General features: G+C 40.3%; 1 protein-coding gene across 15 annotated transcripts in view; it reads left to right on the forward strand.

Moving 5' to 3' along the window:
* Mp (collagen XV/XVIII-type protein multiplexin) overlaps window positions 1–19,331 on the forward strand; it is a 62,129-nt gene that overhangs the window by 8,985 nt on the left and 33,813 nt on the right. For 11 of the 15 annotated variants that reach the window (XM_086829713.1, XM_086829715.1, XM_086829716.1 and 8 more), the window contains exons 3-4: window positions 6,565–6,674; window positions 6,862–7,400. In XM_086829713.1, coding sequence (XP_086685839.1) covers window positions 6,584–6,674; window positions 6,862–7,400 — 630 coding nt within the window. In that variant the 5' untranslated portion in view covers window positions 6,565–6,583. Of the gene's footprint in view, window positions 1–6,564; window positions 6,675–6,861; window positions 7,401–8,057; window positions 9,284–14,589; window positions 14,859–19,331 lie in introns of those variants that run through there. The other 4 variants (XM_020957139.2, XM_020957156.2, XM_086829725.1 and 1 more) reach the window with 1 other exon arrangement.

Consider the following 19,331-nt stretch of genomic DNA (forward strand, 5'->3'; position numbering starts at 1 on the left):
TGCGAGATAAGCGAGAAGAGGCTATAAATAAATGCAAAGCATTATAATGACAGCAATAACGAACACGCTGATGTCTTGGCACACCCCATTCATCAAGTTCGATGGGACACGCACGGCCGCAGCCTCAGATCTGGAGATCTCCTCATTCGATTCCGATTCCGATGCGGAGTCCCCATTCGCATTTCCATATCCAGTCCAGAGAGTTGGGGAGAGTCTGGACCCCAGCAGATGATGCACATTTCATTGAACTTTTTCGCTGTCCGCGCCTTGGTTTTTGGGGGGATTGCGACAACATGTTGCACATGGCTGAGGCCTTTCAGTTAAGTGCAATATGAGTAGCACTCGTCGCTTAGAGATTATTTAAATCACTAGCAGGCAGCTGCTCTATTACACAGAGGAAAAGTTGCTACTGTATTTAGTTTTGTATTCTAGAAAATGTTGGCTAATAATAAAGGTTGATTTTATGCATTTAAATTATCATGTAACCTTTTATATTTGAAACATTACTTTGTCATTAGGTACTTTTTTCTACAAACACATTTTCTCTTTCAGTGTTATAACAAAAAGGGGTGCATAATTTACTAGGAAACATTGAAAGCCAGTGGCATTTTTAGCTTCTGTTTTTCTCCCCAAGTAAACTGGGAACTTAGCCACGTACTTGGACCCAATCGGGGTCAGAAGCTAAATGAGAATTAAAATCGAGATCGCGATCATACGGTGTCATTTCTGGTTATTTATAATTTTTCTTAGGTTTTAGTTTTTTCTTGGTTTGTTTTTCTGTCTGGCGATTTCGTTTTTATGTTACCATTTGCCTACATCATTATCAAGGGAATTAACCCGAATACTAAACACGGCGATGATGCCTGCCGGGGGAGCAACCACACCGGGAATTTACATAAAAATCCCTCAACAATGGTTTTTTTTTATTTATTGCCTTTGTTATATTTATTTTTATATTTATCCATCATATATAATATTCCTTAAATAACCTGGGAAAATCATGCACATTGTTTCCATTGATGCTGTCAGTCAAAAAACTGAAATATATTTGCCATTTTCGCTCTTAATGATTCAATGACCCAAGTGAGAAATATCGGATAAATAAATATTTGCAAATTCCTAGGAAATATTTCAGGTTCAAAGTGCTTGATTTGTATAAATAGGTTTTCGTATAATCATAAATGAATGAATGAAAAATCAGATCCAATTGGACTCTTTGAATTTTCAGCTTAATTAATAATTCTTTCATTTTTTATTTCTTGTTGTTACACACCTTGTAAGATATTATAATTTTAGTCAGACTCTTAGAAATCTGTGAAGGAGTCATTTCCGACCCTATAAATTATATATATTCTTGATCAGCATCGACAGGCGAATCATTCTAGGCATATAAGAAAGTAAACATTTTTTGGTCCATTTTTTCCAATTATTTTTTTGGGTATGATTAAAAAAAAAATTGATAAAAATGTAGATTTTTTTAATTTTTAAATTGAGTACGCAAATTTATTAATCTAATAAAAACTAACATAAGAAAGCTTTCCGAATTAAAATTAGTGCTCTATTGACCAAGTTATGAGTATTTTAAACTTTGATTTGTAGAAAAAATTGCCATATAAAAATGTAAATAAATATCTACTAAAATAATAGTATTATAATTTTAGTCAAAAGCTTATAACTCTATGAAGGAGTCATTTCCGATCCAATAATCCATATATATTCTTGATCAGGATGAATAGGCGAATCTTTCAGGCATGTAGGAAAGAAATTTTTTTTTTAAATTTTTTTTAAAATTTTTTTGTCATTAAAATAAAAATAAAAATTGATTAAAATTTAGATTTTTTAAATTTTTAAAAAGAGTACGTAGATTTATTAATCTAATTAAAACAAACATAGAAAAACTTTCCGAATGAAAATTAATGCTTTTTTGACTAAGTTATGAGTATTTTTAACTTTGATTTGTCGAACAAATTGTCAAATAAAAATATCAATGATTATCGATTCAAAGGTTAATTATAAGAATAATATTATATAATTTTCTAATACGTAATTTAATATAATTCTTTTAATAATAATTCCCAATGTCTCCAACCAATTTGCTACTGTTCCACTGGTAATTGGATGCCCTGACAACAATGTAGTAATTATATAATTAACTCGGCTCATCTTGCATTCTCTTCTCTCCGGTTGCTTTCATTGAGGCATTGAGGCATTGAGGCATTCCCATTTCATGCCCTGAATGTGGGTCTCGATCATCCATTTATTATGATTATGCCTCGGCAACCAAATCCCACTCTGTCAGCTGGTCAGTATCAGATTACGCCCTGGGCTTTTAACGCCTCAACCATTCGAGCCATCCACAAAACTCTAACATGCAACAGTTGGCTGCTTTTGGGCTTAAGTGACTTTTGTGGATTGGCAACTTGTATTTCGATGCATTCTCGCCTTATTTATGCAAATCTCTTTGTAAAATATTTCCCACCTTAAATGCAGGCACTTAAATTGTTAAACATTCGACCCAATCACATGGCCAAACGTGTTGATGCGACCGTACGTGTTAACCTTAAAAATAAATAAAGTCAAATTTGGCATGCAAATCCTTTAAATCAAACAAAGGGAATTGCAAAGGGCGGGTATGGGGCGTAACAAATAAGCCAAGGCCAATAAACGTCGGCAGGCGACACGCCAGCTGACAGCCAACTCTTTGGCATCCCCTCTCCCTCTTTGAGCCAACATACAATACATACAACCCAATCCCCACGGCAAGTACATCACAAAACAAATTGGAAAACATAAAATCAACAGAGCTAATAGTTCACTTAGGGGCGCAGAGCCGGCGACAAAAAGTACGCGACGAACCGAACAGCGCCCTTTAAAATTATATACTTAACAAGGCGAATAGTAAATACTCTTGGCTGGGAAATTGCTCTTTTTATTGAATAAAGAAGAAGGGTAATTTGTTGTATATTTAAATATATTTTTTAGATTTTTCCTGAATAGTATTAGGATGATTATTTATATTGATATGGAATAGAGCTTCGGTATAACTTGGTTAAATATTCTTGTTTACCTTCACTTAGGGTACTCCCAGTCTGCGGCTGTCTTCGTGACAGTTGCCGGTGCTGGTTCTGCCTCTTTTGCTGTCAGGGCAAGATGGGTCTTTGGTCTCTGGTCTCTGGTCCCTGGTCCCTGGCTCGGATGACATAGTGGCACAGTTTTCCGTGTACGCGTTGCCGGCTCTTGGGGCTGGCCGTGTCTGCGACCGTAGAGAGCCCTTTCATATGCTCCCCTCCCCTCTTTCAGTCATATTGAGCCGATTTACTATTGAAAATAAAATTTTATTAGAATTCTCCACACTTTTTGTGTCTCCTACGAAACTCTGGGGGTTTCCCTTCATTGGCTCTCCTCTGGAGGTCTTCGTCATACCGCCTTTAAATGTGCAACGCTCTGACGACTTTTGGATTTGATGTGCGCAGCTTTTTACGACACTCAACACTAAGAGGAACGAAAAATTTTGTTTTTGATTTAAAACAAAAAGTGGGGAATTTTTTGCCGGCATACGCAGCTGTTGCTGCTGCTGCTGCTTCTGCCGCTAGTTTGAATAAATTTTTATTGCTTATTGGTTTTAGAAATTGCATATGGTACGGACGGAAAATGACCGGCGGATACAAAGCGGAAAATCATAATGACTCATAAATTCATAAGTGAAATGTATGAAACTTTGATTTGATTTGGGCCAGGCCAAAGCGTTTTATTTATTGTGACTCCGCTTTCGACACTTTCGTGGGCATTTACATGAACCGCGCTCCGTCCACGCCCAAGTTTGCCGGCTAGGTTCCAATAATCGGCCGTACGTGCGTCCCATTCTAAGCAAAACAGCCGGAGTATAAGTATTATTCTGGGTCTGCCCGTGCCCGTGCCTCTCCGGGAGCCAGAGCCAGACAATTGCCACAGACGAGGTCAGAGCAGAAGCTCTGAAAACTGGAAACTGGATATGGTTAGGAATATCCTCACGATTCTTTATGTGAATATTCAACTTGAAACTATTTTAGGGGTCTATAAGCATATAATACAAAGTATTTTTAACTTACTTTGATCTTGAACTTATTGAGAATATATCAAATTTAAATATATCAATTAGTTTATACAACAGTTTCAGTTACTCTTCAGAAATGTAAGAATGTTCTTTGGGGGTTTTTAAATATATTATATTATTTTTAAAAATATTATTTTAACCTCTGCTGTATATATAAAAGCGGCACCTCACTCGGGACTGAAGGGGTCGCCTCTGACATTGGCCACGCGGTACGCAACGCGGTTCATGTTGCACGTGCTGGCGGCTTTCCGTCTGTGAACTGCATAAACGTTGCCTCATTATGTCAGGGAGCACATAGTGAGGAGGATGGAGCCCAGGGAGACGGCACAGAGAGGCATCCAGAATCGGCAGGAATTCGTATGGTAATGCTACAAAATCAAATACCTCTTGGGGGGGGATTGTTCAATTTGTAGAGCTGTTTGTTTTTTGCGCTTAATGATACCATTAAGTGGTCCGGGCAGATTGTTGAACAAGCTTCTCGAAGCTGGTAAAAGAATGATGTAAGTGCACACATATGTGTAGACAGCACTAGATGATTCGCAAGTAAATATATATATATTTTTTATATTACAAAAATATAATTCAGGAAGCTTGTCTCATTTCGGATAATTCTTTTTTGAGACGTGACGTTATTTGTTGCGGGGATCTGTGGAGTTTGTTACATTTTTAGCTTTCGATTTCAATGGAATTTTATTATCATTGCATGCCACATGTTAAGTTCTAAGGAATTAAACGATAAGGGTAATTTATAAGTTCTTGATTTCCTTCCTATTAGTTTGGCTTCTTAATATATTATTTAAAACCCTGAACAAATTGTTTATAAGCTTTTAAAAACGATAATGCTAAGGCTTTCCATTAGATATAATAACGTTTAGAAAGTTTTTCCAAGTGTTTTTTTCTCATTAATTCATATTTTACGACTTTTCCTATTAAGAGACACTCGCAAAAGTATGCATGCTAAGTGCAGAAATTAAGATATGGATCAGAGTGGTTTTTCTATTATTTTATAAATATATTGTTGGAATTAAAAGCCATCCGATCGATGTATCATAACGATGACGAGTCATCGATTGCCGAAATGTTTTGGGTGAACTGTCAGCTGGTTAATTGAGACGAGAAAACACTTTTACTTAATGCTCACAATTGAAAGTAATTTGCATTCCAGACCCCAAGGAAAAGCAACAAAAAATAAATATAGAATGCGGCGTGAAAGTCACGACTCCAAATGTTATTTCTTGTCCGATTCTTATTGCCTTAAGTCGCGCTTGATAAATATTAATTGTCCGCTGACAATTTGAGGTCAGCGGCATAGTTTCCAAATGTAAATTGTATCTGAGCCTTGTATCTATATCTATTGGGTAGCTGGCGCCCATTAATTGCGTTAGATTATGCACATATGGCAAGTGGAGTGGTCCGAAAGTGGCTTGGGAACTTCTCAAAAAAAACAAAACAAAATAAAACTGGCTCCGGTTTATCAGCTGCCCTTGGCCACGGGCAATTACACAATATATAGAAGCTGAGCTCACAAATGATTTATTGGCCGTGCGATTAGGGTCTTAACGGAGTCGAGTTGACAAAAATTGTATTTATGGGATCATGATTCACATTGATCTCTGACATGCCACACTGACACAGTGCCCCTCATAAACAAAGTACTTTTAATCTTTGGTTCTTTTGGATTCTAGGTGTGTCTCTAAGTTTTGTAAGCAAGTTTACACGGCAAATAAAAATAGGTAAATATTGTTTTATTAAAATAAAAAGGTATTCGAGCTTAAATAATTTGAATGGGTTTTGAAAGGCTTTTCCAAGAATTACAGGACTAAAAATATTTGTATCTATTCCCTTTTAAATAACTTTAAAGGATTTTCTCAGAATTATAGATACATAGGCCTATTCTGTGTGTGTAGGAATCTGCCATTCCTAATTACCAATATTTTTTGTAATCTCTTCAGCCGATCTGCCTGCCTTCGATCCCATCGAGTGACGCATAGTTCGTTCCGTTGAAGTCTGCGAATTTCGTTTAGCCAAAAGAAGACCGACCGCAGAGTTGTGGGGCTTCCAGCTGAACTATCTTCTGGGTGCGGGCGCTGGCTGGGATTGGGACTGTGAATGGGACAAGGGCCTGCGGTTGACTGGGGACTGCAGGGGTAAGAGGGCCAAAAAACGTGATGGGGTAACGACAACGTCGCCTGTCTGCATATAATTTCAGCAGTGGCCAAGTGTACGACTCGTGTTACCAATATGTACATATGTATATACCCGGGGCCAATAATTGCGGGCGGCGCATAAAGTGTCTGGTCTGCGGTCGGTTTATTTCCACGCACAAGTGTCCGTTTGAGTGGAACTGTTTGTGGGCATAATTTGAACTGGCCACATTTGTGTATTGATTACAGATTGAAACGGAAGTTCCTCTTCAATCGAATCACTTTGAATAAATTCTGACCTTTTGTGTATCTATTTTCTCATTTCAGCATTCCGGCTGTGGTCAATATGCGTCTACTAATGCTGATATTGGTTTTGATGAGTGCGCTGCTGGCACCAGTCCTGGGTTCCTTTGAATTTACAGGACAGTCTATCAAAGGTGGGTGTATTTGATATATTTAAAAGATATTTTATTTATTTATGTGTTAATTTAAGTAAACAGTTATACATCTGCATACAATAAAAGAGTCTATTTTTGGGCTACCAAATGTTCGATCATGTTCGAACGAAAAGTGTAGTATAGTGTAGGGGATTTTCAACTACAATAAAGACCACTTTTCTTACAGATGCTCTGGCCGAGTATACGCTGACGGATATCATGAACAATAATCAATTTGCGGGCATCGAGTTCGGAGAGGCAGAGGATGGTTTTCCCGCTTTTCGTTTCCTTCAAACGGCAGACGTAAAGTCACCGTACCGCATGCTCTTGCCCGAGAAACTGTACGAGTTCGCCATCCTGATCACTTTCCGGCAGAGCTCACTGAAGGGCGGCTACCTGTTCAGTGTGGTCAACCCGCTGGACACTGTCGTTCAGCTGGGCGTCCACCTGTCGCCGGTGGTGAAGAACAGCTACAACGTATCGCTGGTCTATACGCAGGCGGACCAAAGCATTGGCCGCAAGTTGGCCAGCTTCGGTGTGGCTCATGTGCCGGACAAGTGGAACTCGATCGCTCTCCAGGTGCTCAGCGACAAGGTGTCCTTCTATTACGACTGTGAGCTGCGCAACACCACGCCAGTGCTTAGGGAACCCATCGAGTTGGTCTTTGACTCTGCCTCAACTCTATATATTGGCCAGGCGGGCTCCATTGTTGGTGGCAAGTTCGAGGTAAGTTCTGGCGGCGGCCAATTTGATTTTTTTACTTTGATCTATTTATCTATTTACAATAATTGCAAAGGGAATAATTTTCGAAACGCCAGCGAGTTGCTTAAGATCTTAATTGTAAGTGAAGAGGCTTTTTATTATCGATGAGGGTAGGGGGTTCAATTGCTCAATTGGATCTAATTACAAGGTTTCTTGTTTATTTATATAAATACCAGATTGAGTTTTATTTCCAAGTTCTTAATTCTAAGTAAATTTCTTGTTCTTGTGCAATGCCTGAGAGCTTTTCACCATTTCACTCTTGGGTAGACTGGTAGTCACCCTTAAGTGGCGCCATTTGGCCATCTGGCGGTGGAAATTGGCAGTCACTCAGCGTCCTTGCAACCCTCTTCGTATATTTTCCACTCAACTGATTTCACTCAAACGCTGAGCTCAAACTCAAAGAGCGCTCATGGGCTTGAGCCAGAGTGAGAACATTGCGTATACGCGCTGTGGGCACTCACTCGGTAGTGTTCGCTCTCTGGAAATTCAGCGCTCGGCGGGATTCAGCAGCCGAAGAGTCGAGCAAACCGAGGCGGCACGAGGCAGCCTGTGTTGTCTGTGGCACGAACAGATTGCTGTGATTTGATGGGGCTCCTTGGGCGGCGAGTGCGTTTACCTTTTCAGTTGCGTTCGCGTTTTCCAACAGTTCAGATGGCCACTCGGCCGGGTCTAAGATGAACTTCTCGTTGCCGCCGTGCTGTCGGTCCACGTCTAGGCACTCTGCCTCGTCCTCGTCCTGGTCTTCGTCTTCGTCCTGCTCGTCTTCGTCCTGCCGCTTTCCGGACGTCGTGAGTGGCACTACAACGCATACGATTACGGCTACGGCTACTATAACAGCAGCAGCGAAAACAACTGCAAATGAAGCCCTTGTGCTGGCTTAGCCGCAAAATATGAAAGTGATTTATTTGGCCGAATGAAATATGTTTGCCTAAGTGAACCAAAGTGACTGGCCCGGGAATCGAGTCAATTAAAATTCAATTATGCGACCAAAGATGAAGGAGAGGCCGCGCAAGCGTTTGAAAATTCGATCGCTGAACTCCTGAACTGAATCCGTAAACCAAAGCTGCCGCACAAGTGTTCCATGCCCCCCCCGAGAATTATATCCTGGCAATCGATCATATCACTAAAGAACGCACATATCGCGAATGGGAGACAGTCCCCAAGGATATCAAAGCCAGATATCAGACTAGCAAATTACTTTTACCCTTGTTATACCAATTGCAATTGTTATATCGCGTCGTCGTCGTTGTCGTTGTTTTATTTCGCGAGAAATCCGTCAGGAACTCAGCTCTGAAGTGGAGGAGAAGGCAAACTAAACCCAAGCACAGTCACTGTCCAACTCCCCACCAGACACACAAAAACACAAAATATCTGCACTCTGCGAGCTTGTTCGAATGGAAATCAATCAATTGCACAATGCCATAGTGCATGCGGTGTGAAAAAGTAAATTAAGAAACACACCGGAACGGTCGTCGATTAAACGATAAATAATAAAAAAAAAATTAAATTACATAGCGAGAAGTACAATAACGAGAAACCGAAGGCACATAACATGTGTGCTGTCATTTGTAATTACAAATGAGCCCAAATAAATCGCATACATAATTCACAATAACAATAAATTTTAAAAGCAAAACTCATACCTATAAATAAAGCAAAGTATTTGCAATTAAATTATCTGTGATTTTTGTCAACATATTCAATATTTTTGCCACCGCGCGCGCGTGCATAAACCCAGTTTAACCCTTAAACGTATTACGTTGCATATCCCGCATATCGCAAATCCCATAATTTAAAGTGACTGACTAGTGAGATCCCAGTGCGTTCGTTGTTCGTTTGGCTTGAAGGTAAATATGGCCGGATGGAATAAGGGCCCCTTCGCACACACAAATGGTTTGGAATGTCGCCCCATCAAATTGAACACGGTTCGCGCATAAATTATGACAAGCTGGCCCAGGTCAAAGCCCAACATAGTCCTGGCTATATGAACAGGATATAGGATATAGGATATAGGGGGTTCCCTTCAGATTGGCTGGCGCGCCTAAATCAATGGCAAACTCATTAAAGCGCCAGAGAAAACTGTTTTCGCCCGACGCGTCACTAACCACAGAACAGAGCTGGCGTTTTTCCTCATATCCCAGATACCATTTCCCCCATTTCCCCATTTCCCACTCGTCACACTCGTTCCACTTTCCATTTGCCCAACTTCCCACCCATCGCTCCTGCATATGCATATTAAAGCAGCACAGGGCGTATGCGTAATATGTATACATTTATAATACTGTGGGCTGGCCGCCCGCCTTTTGTCTTTGCCTTCGCCCGTTCGGCATTCGGCATTCGGTGTTCCGCGTTCTTCGCATATGGCCGAAGGGCAAAAGGAAAATACGTTTTATTTATTAAATAAAAACGCTGGCAAGCGATGGCTGCCGCGGTCTGGATTTTAATGGGCGTCGGGGGTTGGATGAAACAAAGGGCCCAGTACGGCCTCGTGAGCATAAAGCGAAAGTTAACCCTTCAAAAGACTAGACGGCTATCATGGCTTCAACTTTAAAATCCTTGGCCATTTCACTAGCATTTAATTGCACATGGTGATGACCTCACAGCGCAGAGCAGCAAGTTTGCAGAAAATTTCAATTACAAAACAAACTTTCCTCTGCAAATTCTCTCGGCCTAAGTGATCATAAATATTCATGCACCGCCATCTCAGTGTGTGTTTGTGGCTAATATGCATTTAAATATCAAAAGTCTGATTGTTTTGTTTTTGTCGTTTGCAGCGTTGACTTCCATCATTCCTCGTAATATGTAATTTTGATTCGTAAATTGATCAATTTATCATCATAATGCAATATTACAGGCCATTATGCCGACACAATTTCGAAATTCAATTTGAAATGTTTATTTACATATCAGGGGCCAACAACTCCCACTCGATTGTGTTTGGAAATTAGTTTTCGACTAAACACTCACTCATGTCCTGGCCCATCAAAAGCATACGTTGGCTTGCATGAAATTGACCAGTTTATATTGTTTTGTTAGTTCATAGTTGGTCAATATGATGCATATAGAAAAAAAATATATACAAAAGAGTTTGGTTTAAAAAATAATTGCTTTGCTATTTTCATTGGAAATATGTTTATACTTTGTTATTGTTTGTGGCATTCTTAACTAGGCCAAGTTCTTGGGTTACATTTAAAAGCTTTGTTGAAAAAGTTTGTTGCTGATTTTTTTATATTTAAAAGCATTGCAAATCATAAACAGCATTTTATTTCTATTTCGTTTAATTATTCGACCTAAAAGGATTTAAATAGATTTAAAAACAAATAAAATAAAAAGTACTGTAAATTTGTAAGTACTTGTGTTGGAAAAAACATGTTGCTCAAATGCTTAATAAAATTGTTACTGCATTATATTTTGGAACAAGTTAGAACATTTGTTAACTCAACGACTTTGAGGCTGACTTGTGCATTTTATAATAAATAAATTATTGTCGAATTCCTTGACTTTGATTACTTTTCCATCATTTTACGATATATATCCCTTTTTCAGTATTCATTTACCGCATTTATTTCAGCTTGAAGAACGGCCATGAGTTATTTTTTTTTTACTCCCAAAAACCCGAACACATGTATGGTACCTTTTGTATTTATTCCCATAAATGGATTTTTTATTACGTCTAGAGCTGCAGGTCGTTAAAGTCGTACATATTCGGGCGCCTATTTTATGAACATTGGTGGGTCTGGTGGGCTGCTGAGGCTCTGGCAACCACATAAAACCCTTACAAAAATGCGAACTGAACGGAAATGTCTTTGATGGCACCAGAGTATGGGGGAGGGTATAACGACAAACTATGATTATTTTGTAATTTTATGGCTACCCCAAGGCGAGAGGCGGAAATCCATACCAACCAATGGGGCGTCACCAATAAACATAAATTATGCAAATTTTTGACTTTAATTATACGAGCTGATAGCAACGCCCTACATTCCATTCCCCAAAACCCATATCCCTCATCCGTGTGTGCCCGATTATTTGGGTTGTTATTAATTAAGCTGAGACTTCATGAGCGCGTTTTAATCATTGGGAACACGCGTCCCCGTTCCCACCAACGTGGTCCCTATATGGATAGGGGATAACAAGGGTTCTAGGAGCTGGAGGCAGGCCGGAGGAGGAGCTGTCAGGCCGTTTCTGCTTATCGATCAAACCTTCACAGAAATCACAGAAGCCTGAGGTTACACATTAGACATTTCTTCCAGTGACGTTTTGTTTTGTTCCGCCTTCATATTAAGGATACATGTGTGACACATTCCTCCCCCTCCACCATACCGACCTTGTCACTGATAACTGCACACAAAGGCCTACAGAAAATAGGAAGTTTGTGCGGAAAACGGTGCTTATTAAAAATTACATGTCAAACGGAAAACCAGCACAGGAAACCCAAAAAAAAAAGACACACAAAGAAAAGAACAAGAAAAGAAAAAGTTAGATTCTTTTAGATAATTCAAAAAATTTATTTTTTAGCAAGCTAAACCTCAAACATTTTATTCTTAATTCAAATGCGATTTCTGTTAGCTAAGAAATATTATATTTAATTCCTAAAATACATAGTTAATGTTCTTATACTTTTTATTCTCTGTGCACACACACTTACGAGATGAGTTGGCATAAACCTTTTGGTTTTTGGGCGTTGGTGAGGAAGAACCCTTTTTAAATATGTCGCCCCATTATCTTCATTAGGCGCTAATGTCCGAAAAAAGGTTTTTCCCCCAACTATGTATATTCCCCCCTTTTGGAAACTTTCTTTTTCCCCTGGCTGGATTTAACTTTTTGGCTACCATGACAACTTCAAAAGTCGTTACTCATTTCTGTGTACTTAATTTGGTAAAAGATATGAAATTTCCTTCTTATCGCACTCCACTGTCCTTTTTTGTGTGCTATTTTTTTTTTTTACGTTCGTCCTGTTTAAGGAGCAGCAGCCAGCTTGCCCCTTTTCATTAAAAGTAGGACCGAGGACCAAAGGAGATGGTAATTTCATTAGAAAACTTGAACCGCGTCAAACTTTAAGCTTAAACTCGGCTTGTATGCCTGCAGTCGCAGAATTTTAATGCCGCGTGAAGAATGCCAAGTTAGCAGGAGTCAGGACTCAGGACGCAGGACGCAGGAGGTGAATGGAGGGATTCCGAGGTGTGGGCCAGTCGCTTGACTTGGCATAAAAAAAGTTTCTTTTTGGCTTCCACTTCCACTTTTGGGGGGCACACAAAAAGTTTGTGTTACGCCGCCATCGCCGCCGCCGCCGCCGCCGACTCGTTGACTCAATAACTGGTTGGTTTTTGGGCCCCTCTTTTTACCCCTGAAGAAGGCCCTAAGGCGGAGCTGAATAGAGGGCGTGTTGCCGGTATTTTTTTTTGGGGGGGGGGGGGTATGGGCGTGGCCGGGTGTTAAAGACTTAAGGTGAGCGCATGGACGCTGCTGCTGCTTCTGGTGGCTCCAGACTGACACGATTATCGTAATTATGCGCTGGCTGTAGCTGTAGCATACTTTTGTGAGCCAACTCTTAGCCTCGTAATAAGTTGTTGTTGTGTGGGTGTATCTCTCTCTCTCGGAGGGTGTGATTGCGAGTGTGTGAGCGTAGGCCCAACTTTTGCCGCAATTATGTAGGTTGGCAAAAGTTGCTTCTCGCTTTTTTTTTTATTTTTATTTTTATTTTACTTTCATTTTTTTCGGGGGTGCACTGGCTCAAGGACACGCTCATAACCCGCTGCGAAACATTCGGCTTATGCCTTTATGCGGTTGCCAAAAGAAAAAAAAAGAAACAGAAAATCCTGGAAAGTGAAGAAGTCCTGGAGCAAGACATCTTGCGAACATGTGACCAATTTTGAGAGCTGCCTTCATTCTATGCCTTTGACGTTGCTATAATTCAATATTTTTTCCAAATAAACTTGTTGGCAGCTTAACTTTTCGTAAAGTTTACTTCAAGTGCTACCCCCTGACATGCAGGATTAAAAGGGGCTTAACTTTGAAATAAAATTGTTGTATAAAAAAATTAATTTATCAAAGCTGTAAAAATTCAATTATATTTTATAATTAATTTAAAAATTAAAAGATATTTTAATGACCCCTTTAAATGCTTTATATTTTACATGAATTTCAAGTTAGTTTATTTAAGTGTGTGAAAGTTCAAATCTCCACAAAATCCCCATTTTTACAGGGTGTCAACAAGCCCTTTCTACGCTTTCGGCCATATTTTTCAGCCGCCACCCTTGGCGCCGCAAATCAGTGAGAAAATGCTGACAAGCGACTGGTGGAAGGCACAGAAGAAAAAAAAAAAGAAAAAACGGGAAGCAGAATTAAATAAAACGTATTACATTTGTAGCGTTTACAGGAAGTGAGCGTGAGGGTCGGGGGTCCTTGGTCGAGTGCCTGTTAAGGGGCGTGTGTTTATGTGTGTGTGTGTGTGCGTGAGAGCGAGCTCCTTACACAATACTTGTACATGTGTGAGTGCTTGTGGCATGTGTACAAAAACGCTTTGTGGCGATGGAAAGCACCTTCCTTCCTCCGGGCAAACATCTTGCGCCATGCCAAGGAGGGGAGTTCGCAAGGTTAATACTTGGCCACAAAAGCCATTAGGCATCAGCATCACAGCCAGCAATATCCCTAAGCCAAAGTCCAGCCGGGTCAAATACACTTGCCGACATCTCAATAATCAGAGATGTGAAAGATATGGCTAGTTGTACCAGGGATTAGGTACCTATTTTCCTTTTAACTTATACAAGGAAATCTCAACCGGAAGTTAAGTTAATGCTTAATCTGAGGTGTTGTCTAAAGTTGGATATATTTATGGATTAGCTGGTGCCTATCGTAAATACATATGTTTTCAACTTAAAACCCCTTAAGGTGTATTTCCAGTAACGAGATCTGCTGTATTTGCAATTTACAAGTTTAGTACACAAGTGTCCGCGACATGGTTGATTTATGTAACCCATGTTACTTTCAATAGGTTTCAAAATAAATTGTACCTTTCCCAGCACTGTGACCAGCGAAAACGAACCCCAGATCGAACTAGAACCAAAATCCAAACCATTTTGTGCGACGGTGGCAAAAAGCAATATACCCACCCTCAGCTAATTAATATTCCAATTTATGCATTTTCTTTCAGGCAATTCGATTCGTCGTCGTCGGTTTTTCCGTTTGTTCGCGTTCGCGTCGATTTCGTAGTGGCATAAGTGTTGTATATCGAATCGGTGTCGGTGTCGGGACGTGTAAATATCGTACAAAATGGCAATGGTTATATCGACGCGTGCCAAGCTCGTGATTACCGCGCTGATTCTATTCTTCCTGCTCGGCATCGTCCTTGTGACGGGCTCCACGAAGGGATGGTTCAATCCCAACCGCTACAACGGCGAGCGGGTGGCAGCTAGGATTCAGGTAACTAACCCCAACTAAAAACCAAACCCCCAGACCTCGAACCGCAACAAGTTTTCAGGGTTTGCGTTTAAACCGAATGGCATTTCAGACTAATTAAAAAGAACTAGCCAATTAATTATAATCATAATCAACACGTGTCTGGCGGTGCTTGCCGTTTTATTTTTTTTCCAACCGCTTTATGGGCCCCGTTGACGCCGCCAAGCATCTGAACATTACGAACTGTGTAATGGGAGTGTGTAATGTGTAATGCTAAATGCTTGACATCCTGCCGGCCTGCCCCTTTAAATGCAAACAAATGTCACCGCAGTGAGGCGAATTCCAGGGCTGGGATTGCCTTTGCTCCGCCAGTGACCAGGATGGGAGGGGTGGAGGGTCACTTGATGGGTCGGGGCTAAGGCCGTATCGCGGCTTATGCGCTTCCAACACGCACATACACACCAAACACACCGAAACACACACACACACACACCGAGAACTAACAGCCAGCACCCACAACAAGTTAGGGAAACTTTTAAACACAAACTGGCAAACATCCTCGCAGTCACAGCAAAGCGAAGAGCAAATAAAGCATGCGAGGATATACACAGGAAATAAATATTTACGCAACGAACTAGTTATTTAATGTATTTACAGTATATTACTTTAATAAAAATTGCAAGATTTTATTTAATTTTAAGTTTATAGAGCGGAGAATAAGTATTAAAGAGAAATAATATTTTAAAACCACCCCTTAAAATCGTTATTAGTTGCAATCAAAATATAAAGCTGATAAAAACTATTTAACACCATTCTATTTCTTCCTGTGGATATATACCTGCACTATACGAAAACAAATAAAGTTTATTGTGACAAATGTTTCATGACAACAGCACATTTCGCTCTGGCCGAGCACACCTGCCGCCTCCCCTTTACCTGTGTCGACCCCCAGGTGAGGAGAGACCTCTGTTGTTGTTGTTTGCGGAGCGTATAAATAAAAAGCCATTGCAATTATTAGAGCACATTATAAGCATTTTGTTTGCCGGCGCTTGGTCACAAGATAAATTGATAAACCTGACACGGGTCTGCTGCTCACCTGTCCCGTAACGAGCTGGGGTTAAGTTTTGCTTGATTTTTTGTTATTGTCCAACATGGCGTATACGCAATGCGAGTTTTTGCCACTCTTTTGCGAAATCCATTCGGTGAGTGGGTGGAGTATTTTTGTTGTCTAAAATGTTAGATGATATTCTATCAAAGGGGTTTTATTTACTGGTCCTATTAATGGACTTTGGTTGTTTACTCACAATTTTTAAGAGGTGAAATGATCCTAGTAATTATTTGTTGCTCGTAAAATATTGAAGCTTTTAAAATTTGTAATGTTGATAATTATACATTTGTAATAATTTTTTGTATAACAACGTTGTGTCTTTTTTTCTCTGTAACATAGAAATATATTTAAATTATAGACTGTCTAGTTACAAGTTCATTTCCCTAGAAAGTTGTACAAGTTCGTTATAATTTAAACAAATAATGGTCCCTGTAAAGGTCCCAACAGAAAAAAAGAGCAAAAGGCTTCTTTCGGTTCCCCTGTTAATACAATCGCTTCTTTCGTGTCAAACGCTTCTCCTCCGTTTGTTTCCGCCCCGAAGGACCTGCCCCAAAGGACCTACCAATCGGGGCCCCACAATACGAGCAAACTTCGACTAATACCTGCATAATTGTTGTGCTAATTTTGTCAGCACGCCCAGTTAATGTTTCTATTGACACCCGCAGGATGGCGAAGGCAATGGTGGCGGCGGCAACGGGAAGTGCGTGGTGTGAGGCGGGTAGGTCCTGGGCTGGGCCGGGATGTCCTTCCCTATAGTTGCACTGCTTTGACATTATTTACGCTTACTTATGGGTTTGGCTCGCTCTCACCTGCCTTGCCCCCCCTCTCCGTTCGGACTCTGAAAACAGTGATTAAACTAATTTTATGCAGCAGCGAAACGGGACGAGGGCGACAACAAGGATACAGGGAGGAAAGGCATAAAGAGTGAGAAAAGTGGGAAAAGCTAGCAAATGGCGAGGGGCGAGGCAATAAAAAACCATTTAAAACATTCAAAGTGTCGCATGAGAACGGGCAAAGTGAATGTCGACAAGCGTTAACGGGCTGACTTCGATATAGAAACCTAGTCCCGGTGACTAGCTCTAGTTTTCCATTTAAATGCAGAGAGAAAAATTATATCAAATATATATAATTGAAACTTCTTAAAGAATAAGAAGTCACATCTTAATATCTTTGTATTTTGCTTTACTTAAAAATTTATAACATGTATGTATATAGTTTTTGTTACTCTTACTTTTATATAATTTCTCTCAGTGCCTTACCAAATGTATGTGGTGAATGGGAAAAAGGAAAACGAGCCCAACAACCAAAGAAACAAAGTTTAGCAATAAAAAAATCTAAAAACGGGAGAACCAACGGGAGAGCGTGGGGTAAAGTCGTTCTGTTAATAAAGCCGTTTCTGCATGGGCTGTCTCACCTGTCTCACCTGGCACCTGGCACCTCCCACCGCCAACCCCCTCTCCCTAGTCTGAAACAGGCAATGGGTTCATTAGCAGTGGCTTACATTACAACAGTTCCTTGGGAGCCGTGGTTGTTGCCGCTATTTTCCTAGTTTCCTTGGCGCTGTTAATTACAAACCTGGATGGGGGTGAGGGAAAATCGGTGGGTTGGCAAGAAAAGAAAGGAGCTTGCGACTGCCGAACAATTGGAAATTTATAAAAATTACACGTAGATTGACAGGCAATTTGTCCTTTACCTAATACGAGGTGGTTATCCACCGCCAAAGGCAGTTGGCTTATTGACTGATTCCCCGAAACTGCCGCGGTCGCGATGTGTGGTTTGGCTGGCTGGCTGTTGAGGAAGGTCTATTAGGTTTCATTAGCGCCTAATTACCCCAAAAGCGAAATTAGTCGAAAAGCCAATTATAGTTAATGCATTTAGCGATTCGTTCAGTCGTCGACAGTCGTTTGGACATTTATGAGCTGCCAACCATTGTGTGTTACCGCCTGTCTGTCTGTCTGTCGTTGGATCTCATTTATTTGCTGCGCAATTCCAATTAATAAAGGACTGCCAAAGGAACAGCCCACACTTACTCCATATCGACACATTCCTGGTAGAATAGAGTAGAAACAAAGTAGCCAGCCATTAGCATTAACTCACTACCCACACCATGCATCTACGTCTCGATTGAGCAATAAAAAACTACCGGAAAAGCATTCCTTTAGATTTTCCCCACACATGTGTGTGTGTGAGTGCATTCGTGGCTGGCAATAAATAATGAAAATATCCGAGTACCTCAGAAGCAGCAAAGTTTTCCATCTAACCCACAAACAAAATACTGTGTAAAATGCAAGGAAACGAATTCTAGTTTCCTAGTAAATAAGACCAAAGTTTGTTGTATGTTTTTCTAAATTAAATTCCCCAAGTTCTCAACTATCTTTAATTTCTTAAAGGCAGTTTCTTAAATGCCAGCAATTCCATACAAGTAAATGGTCTGAAAATTGCTTTTCACACAAAATAAAGAGACTCGAGACTCGAGCTGTGGACGATTCCCATATTCATGAGTGTCATGCTCAGGAAATTTCAAATCTAATCCCCATATACACATTCCTGATGTGAATAAATTCCGAAAGGCAAAACATTAAATATTGAACAACTCTTCGTACATTTGATTTATGAAAACATATTACCCCCTTTGCTATCCAGCAAAGGGAAACACTAACAAACTGCCGGAGCAAAGCATACGGCGGATACGGATATTTGTGAAAGCTTCTTCCACGGACTGGGAATAAGCATATGAAAAACTAGCTTCCGTTACGTTTATGATAATATTTTATTAAAGCGCAGCATGCCACTATAACTACGGGTTAGCAGGCAAATGGAAGCGAGTTGCACGCACCCAAGGAACTGGAGAGCCTTGAAGCCTGTGGAACTGTGGAGCTTGGAGGCAACTCGGAACTCGCAAGTCGAAAGTCGATGACGATGTCGACACGCCCCACCAAGCGTTCGTAATAAATTTATTATTGTGCTGCGCCAGAAGTTCGAGTTCGAGGACGGTGGAAAGTCGCATTTTCGATGGCATAGATAAGCGAAAAGTTTCCCTCGACTTGTGCGGTTTTGTCAGTGAGATAGTAGGCACAACAAAGTTTCGTTATCTGAACTTGTTGCATTGACAACCTGCACCAGATGGCATTCCCTTTTGGTTGCAACTGAGCAGGATGAGGCTACATTTTTTTGAAAGAAAAATAAACTTGATCTAGGAAAATTAAAGGTTCCAAAATTAATTTTATATTATATACTTCCTTGACATTAAAAGGAAAAACTAAGAGTCCAATCTTTAATCGATTTTCTATTCCTTCAAGGACAAATTACTCAAAAAATCGTATATTCGGATCTTGAAACCATAATTCTTGAACTTAAAAACATTTCCTGAATAGATTAAAATATATTTG

This window comes from Drosophila serrata, unplaced genomic scaffold, assembly GCF_035046125.1.
Source record: "Drosophila serrata isolate PLE 108 unplaced genomic scaffold, ASM3504612v1 contig_217, whole genome shotgun sequence".
Classification (NCBI taxonomy): domain Eukaryota; kingdom Metazoa; phylum Arthropoda; class Insecta; order Diptera; family Drosophilidae; genus Drosophila; species Drosophila serrata.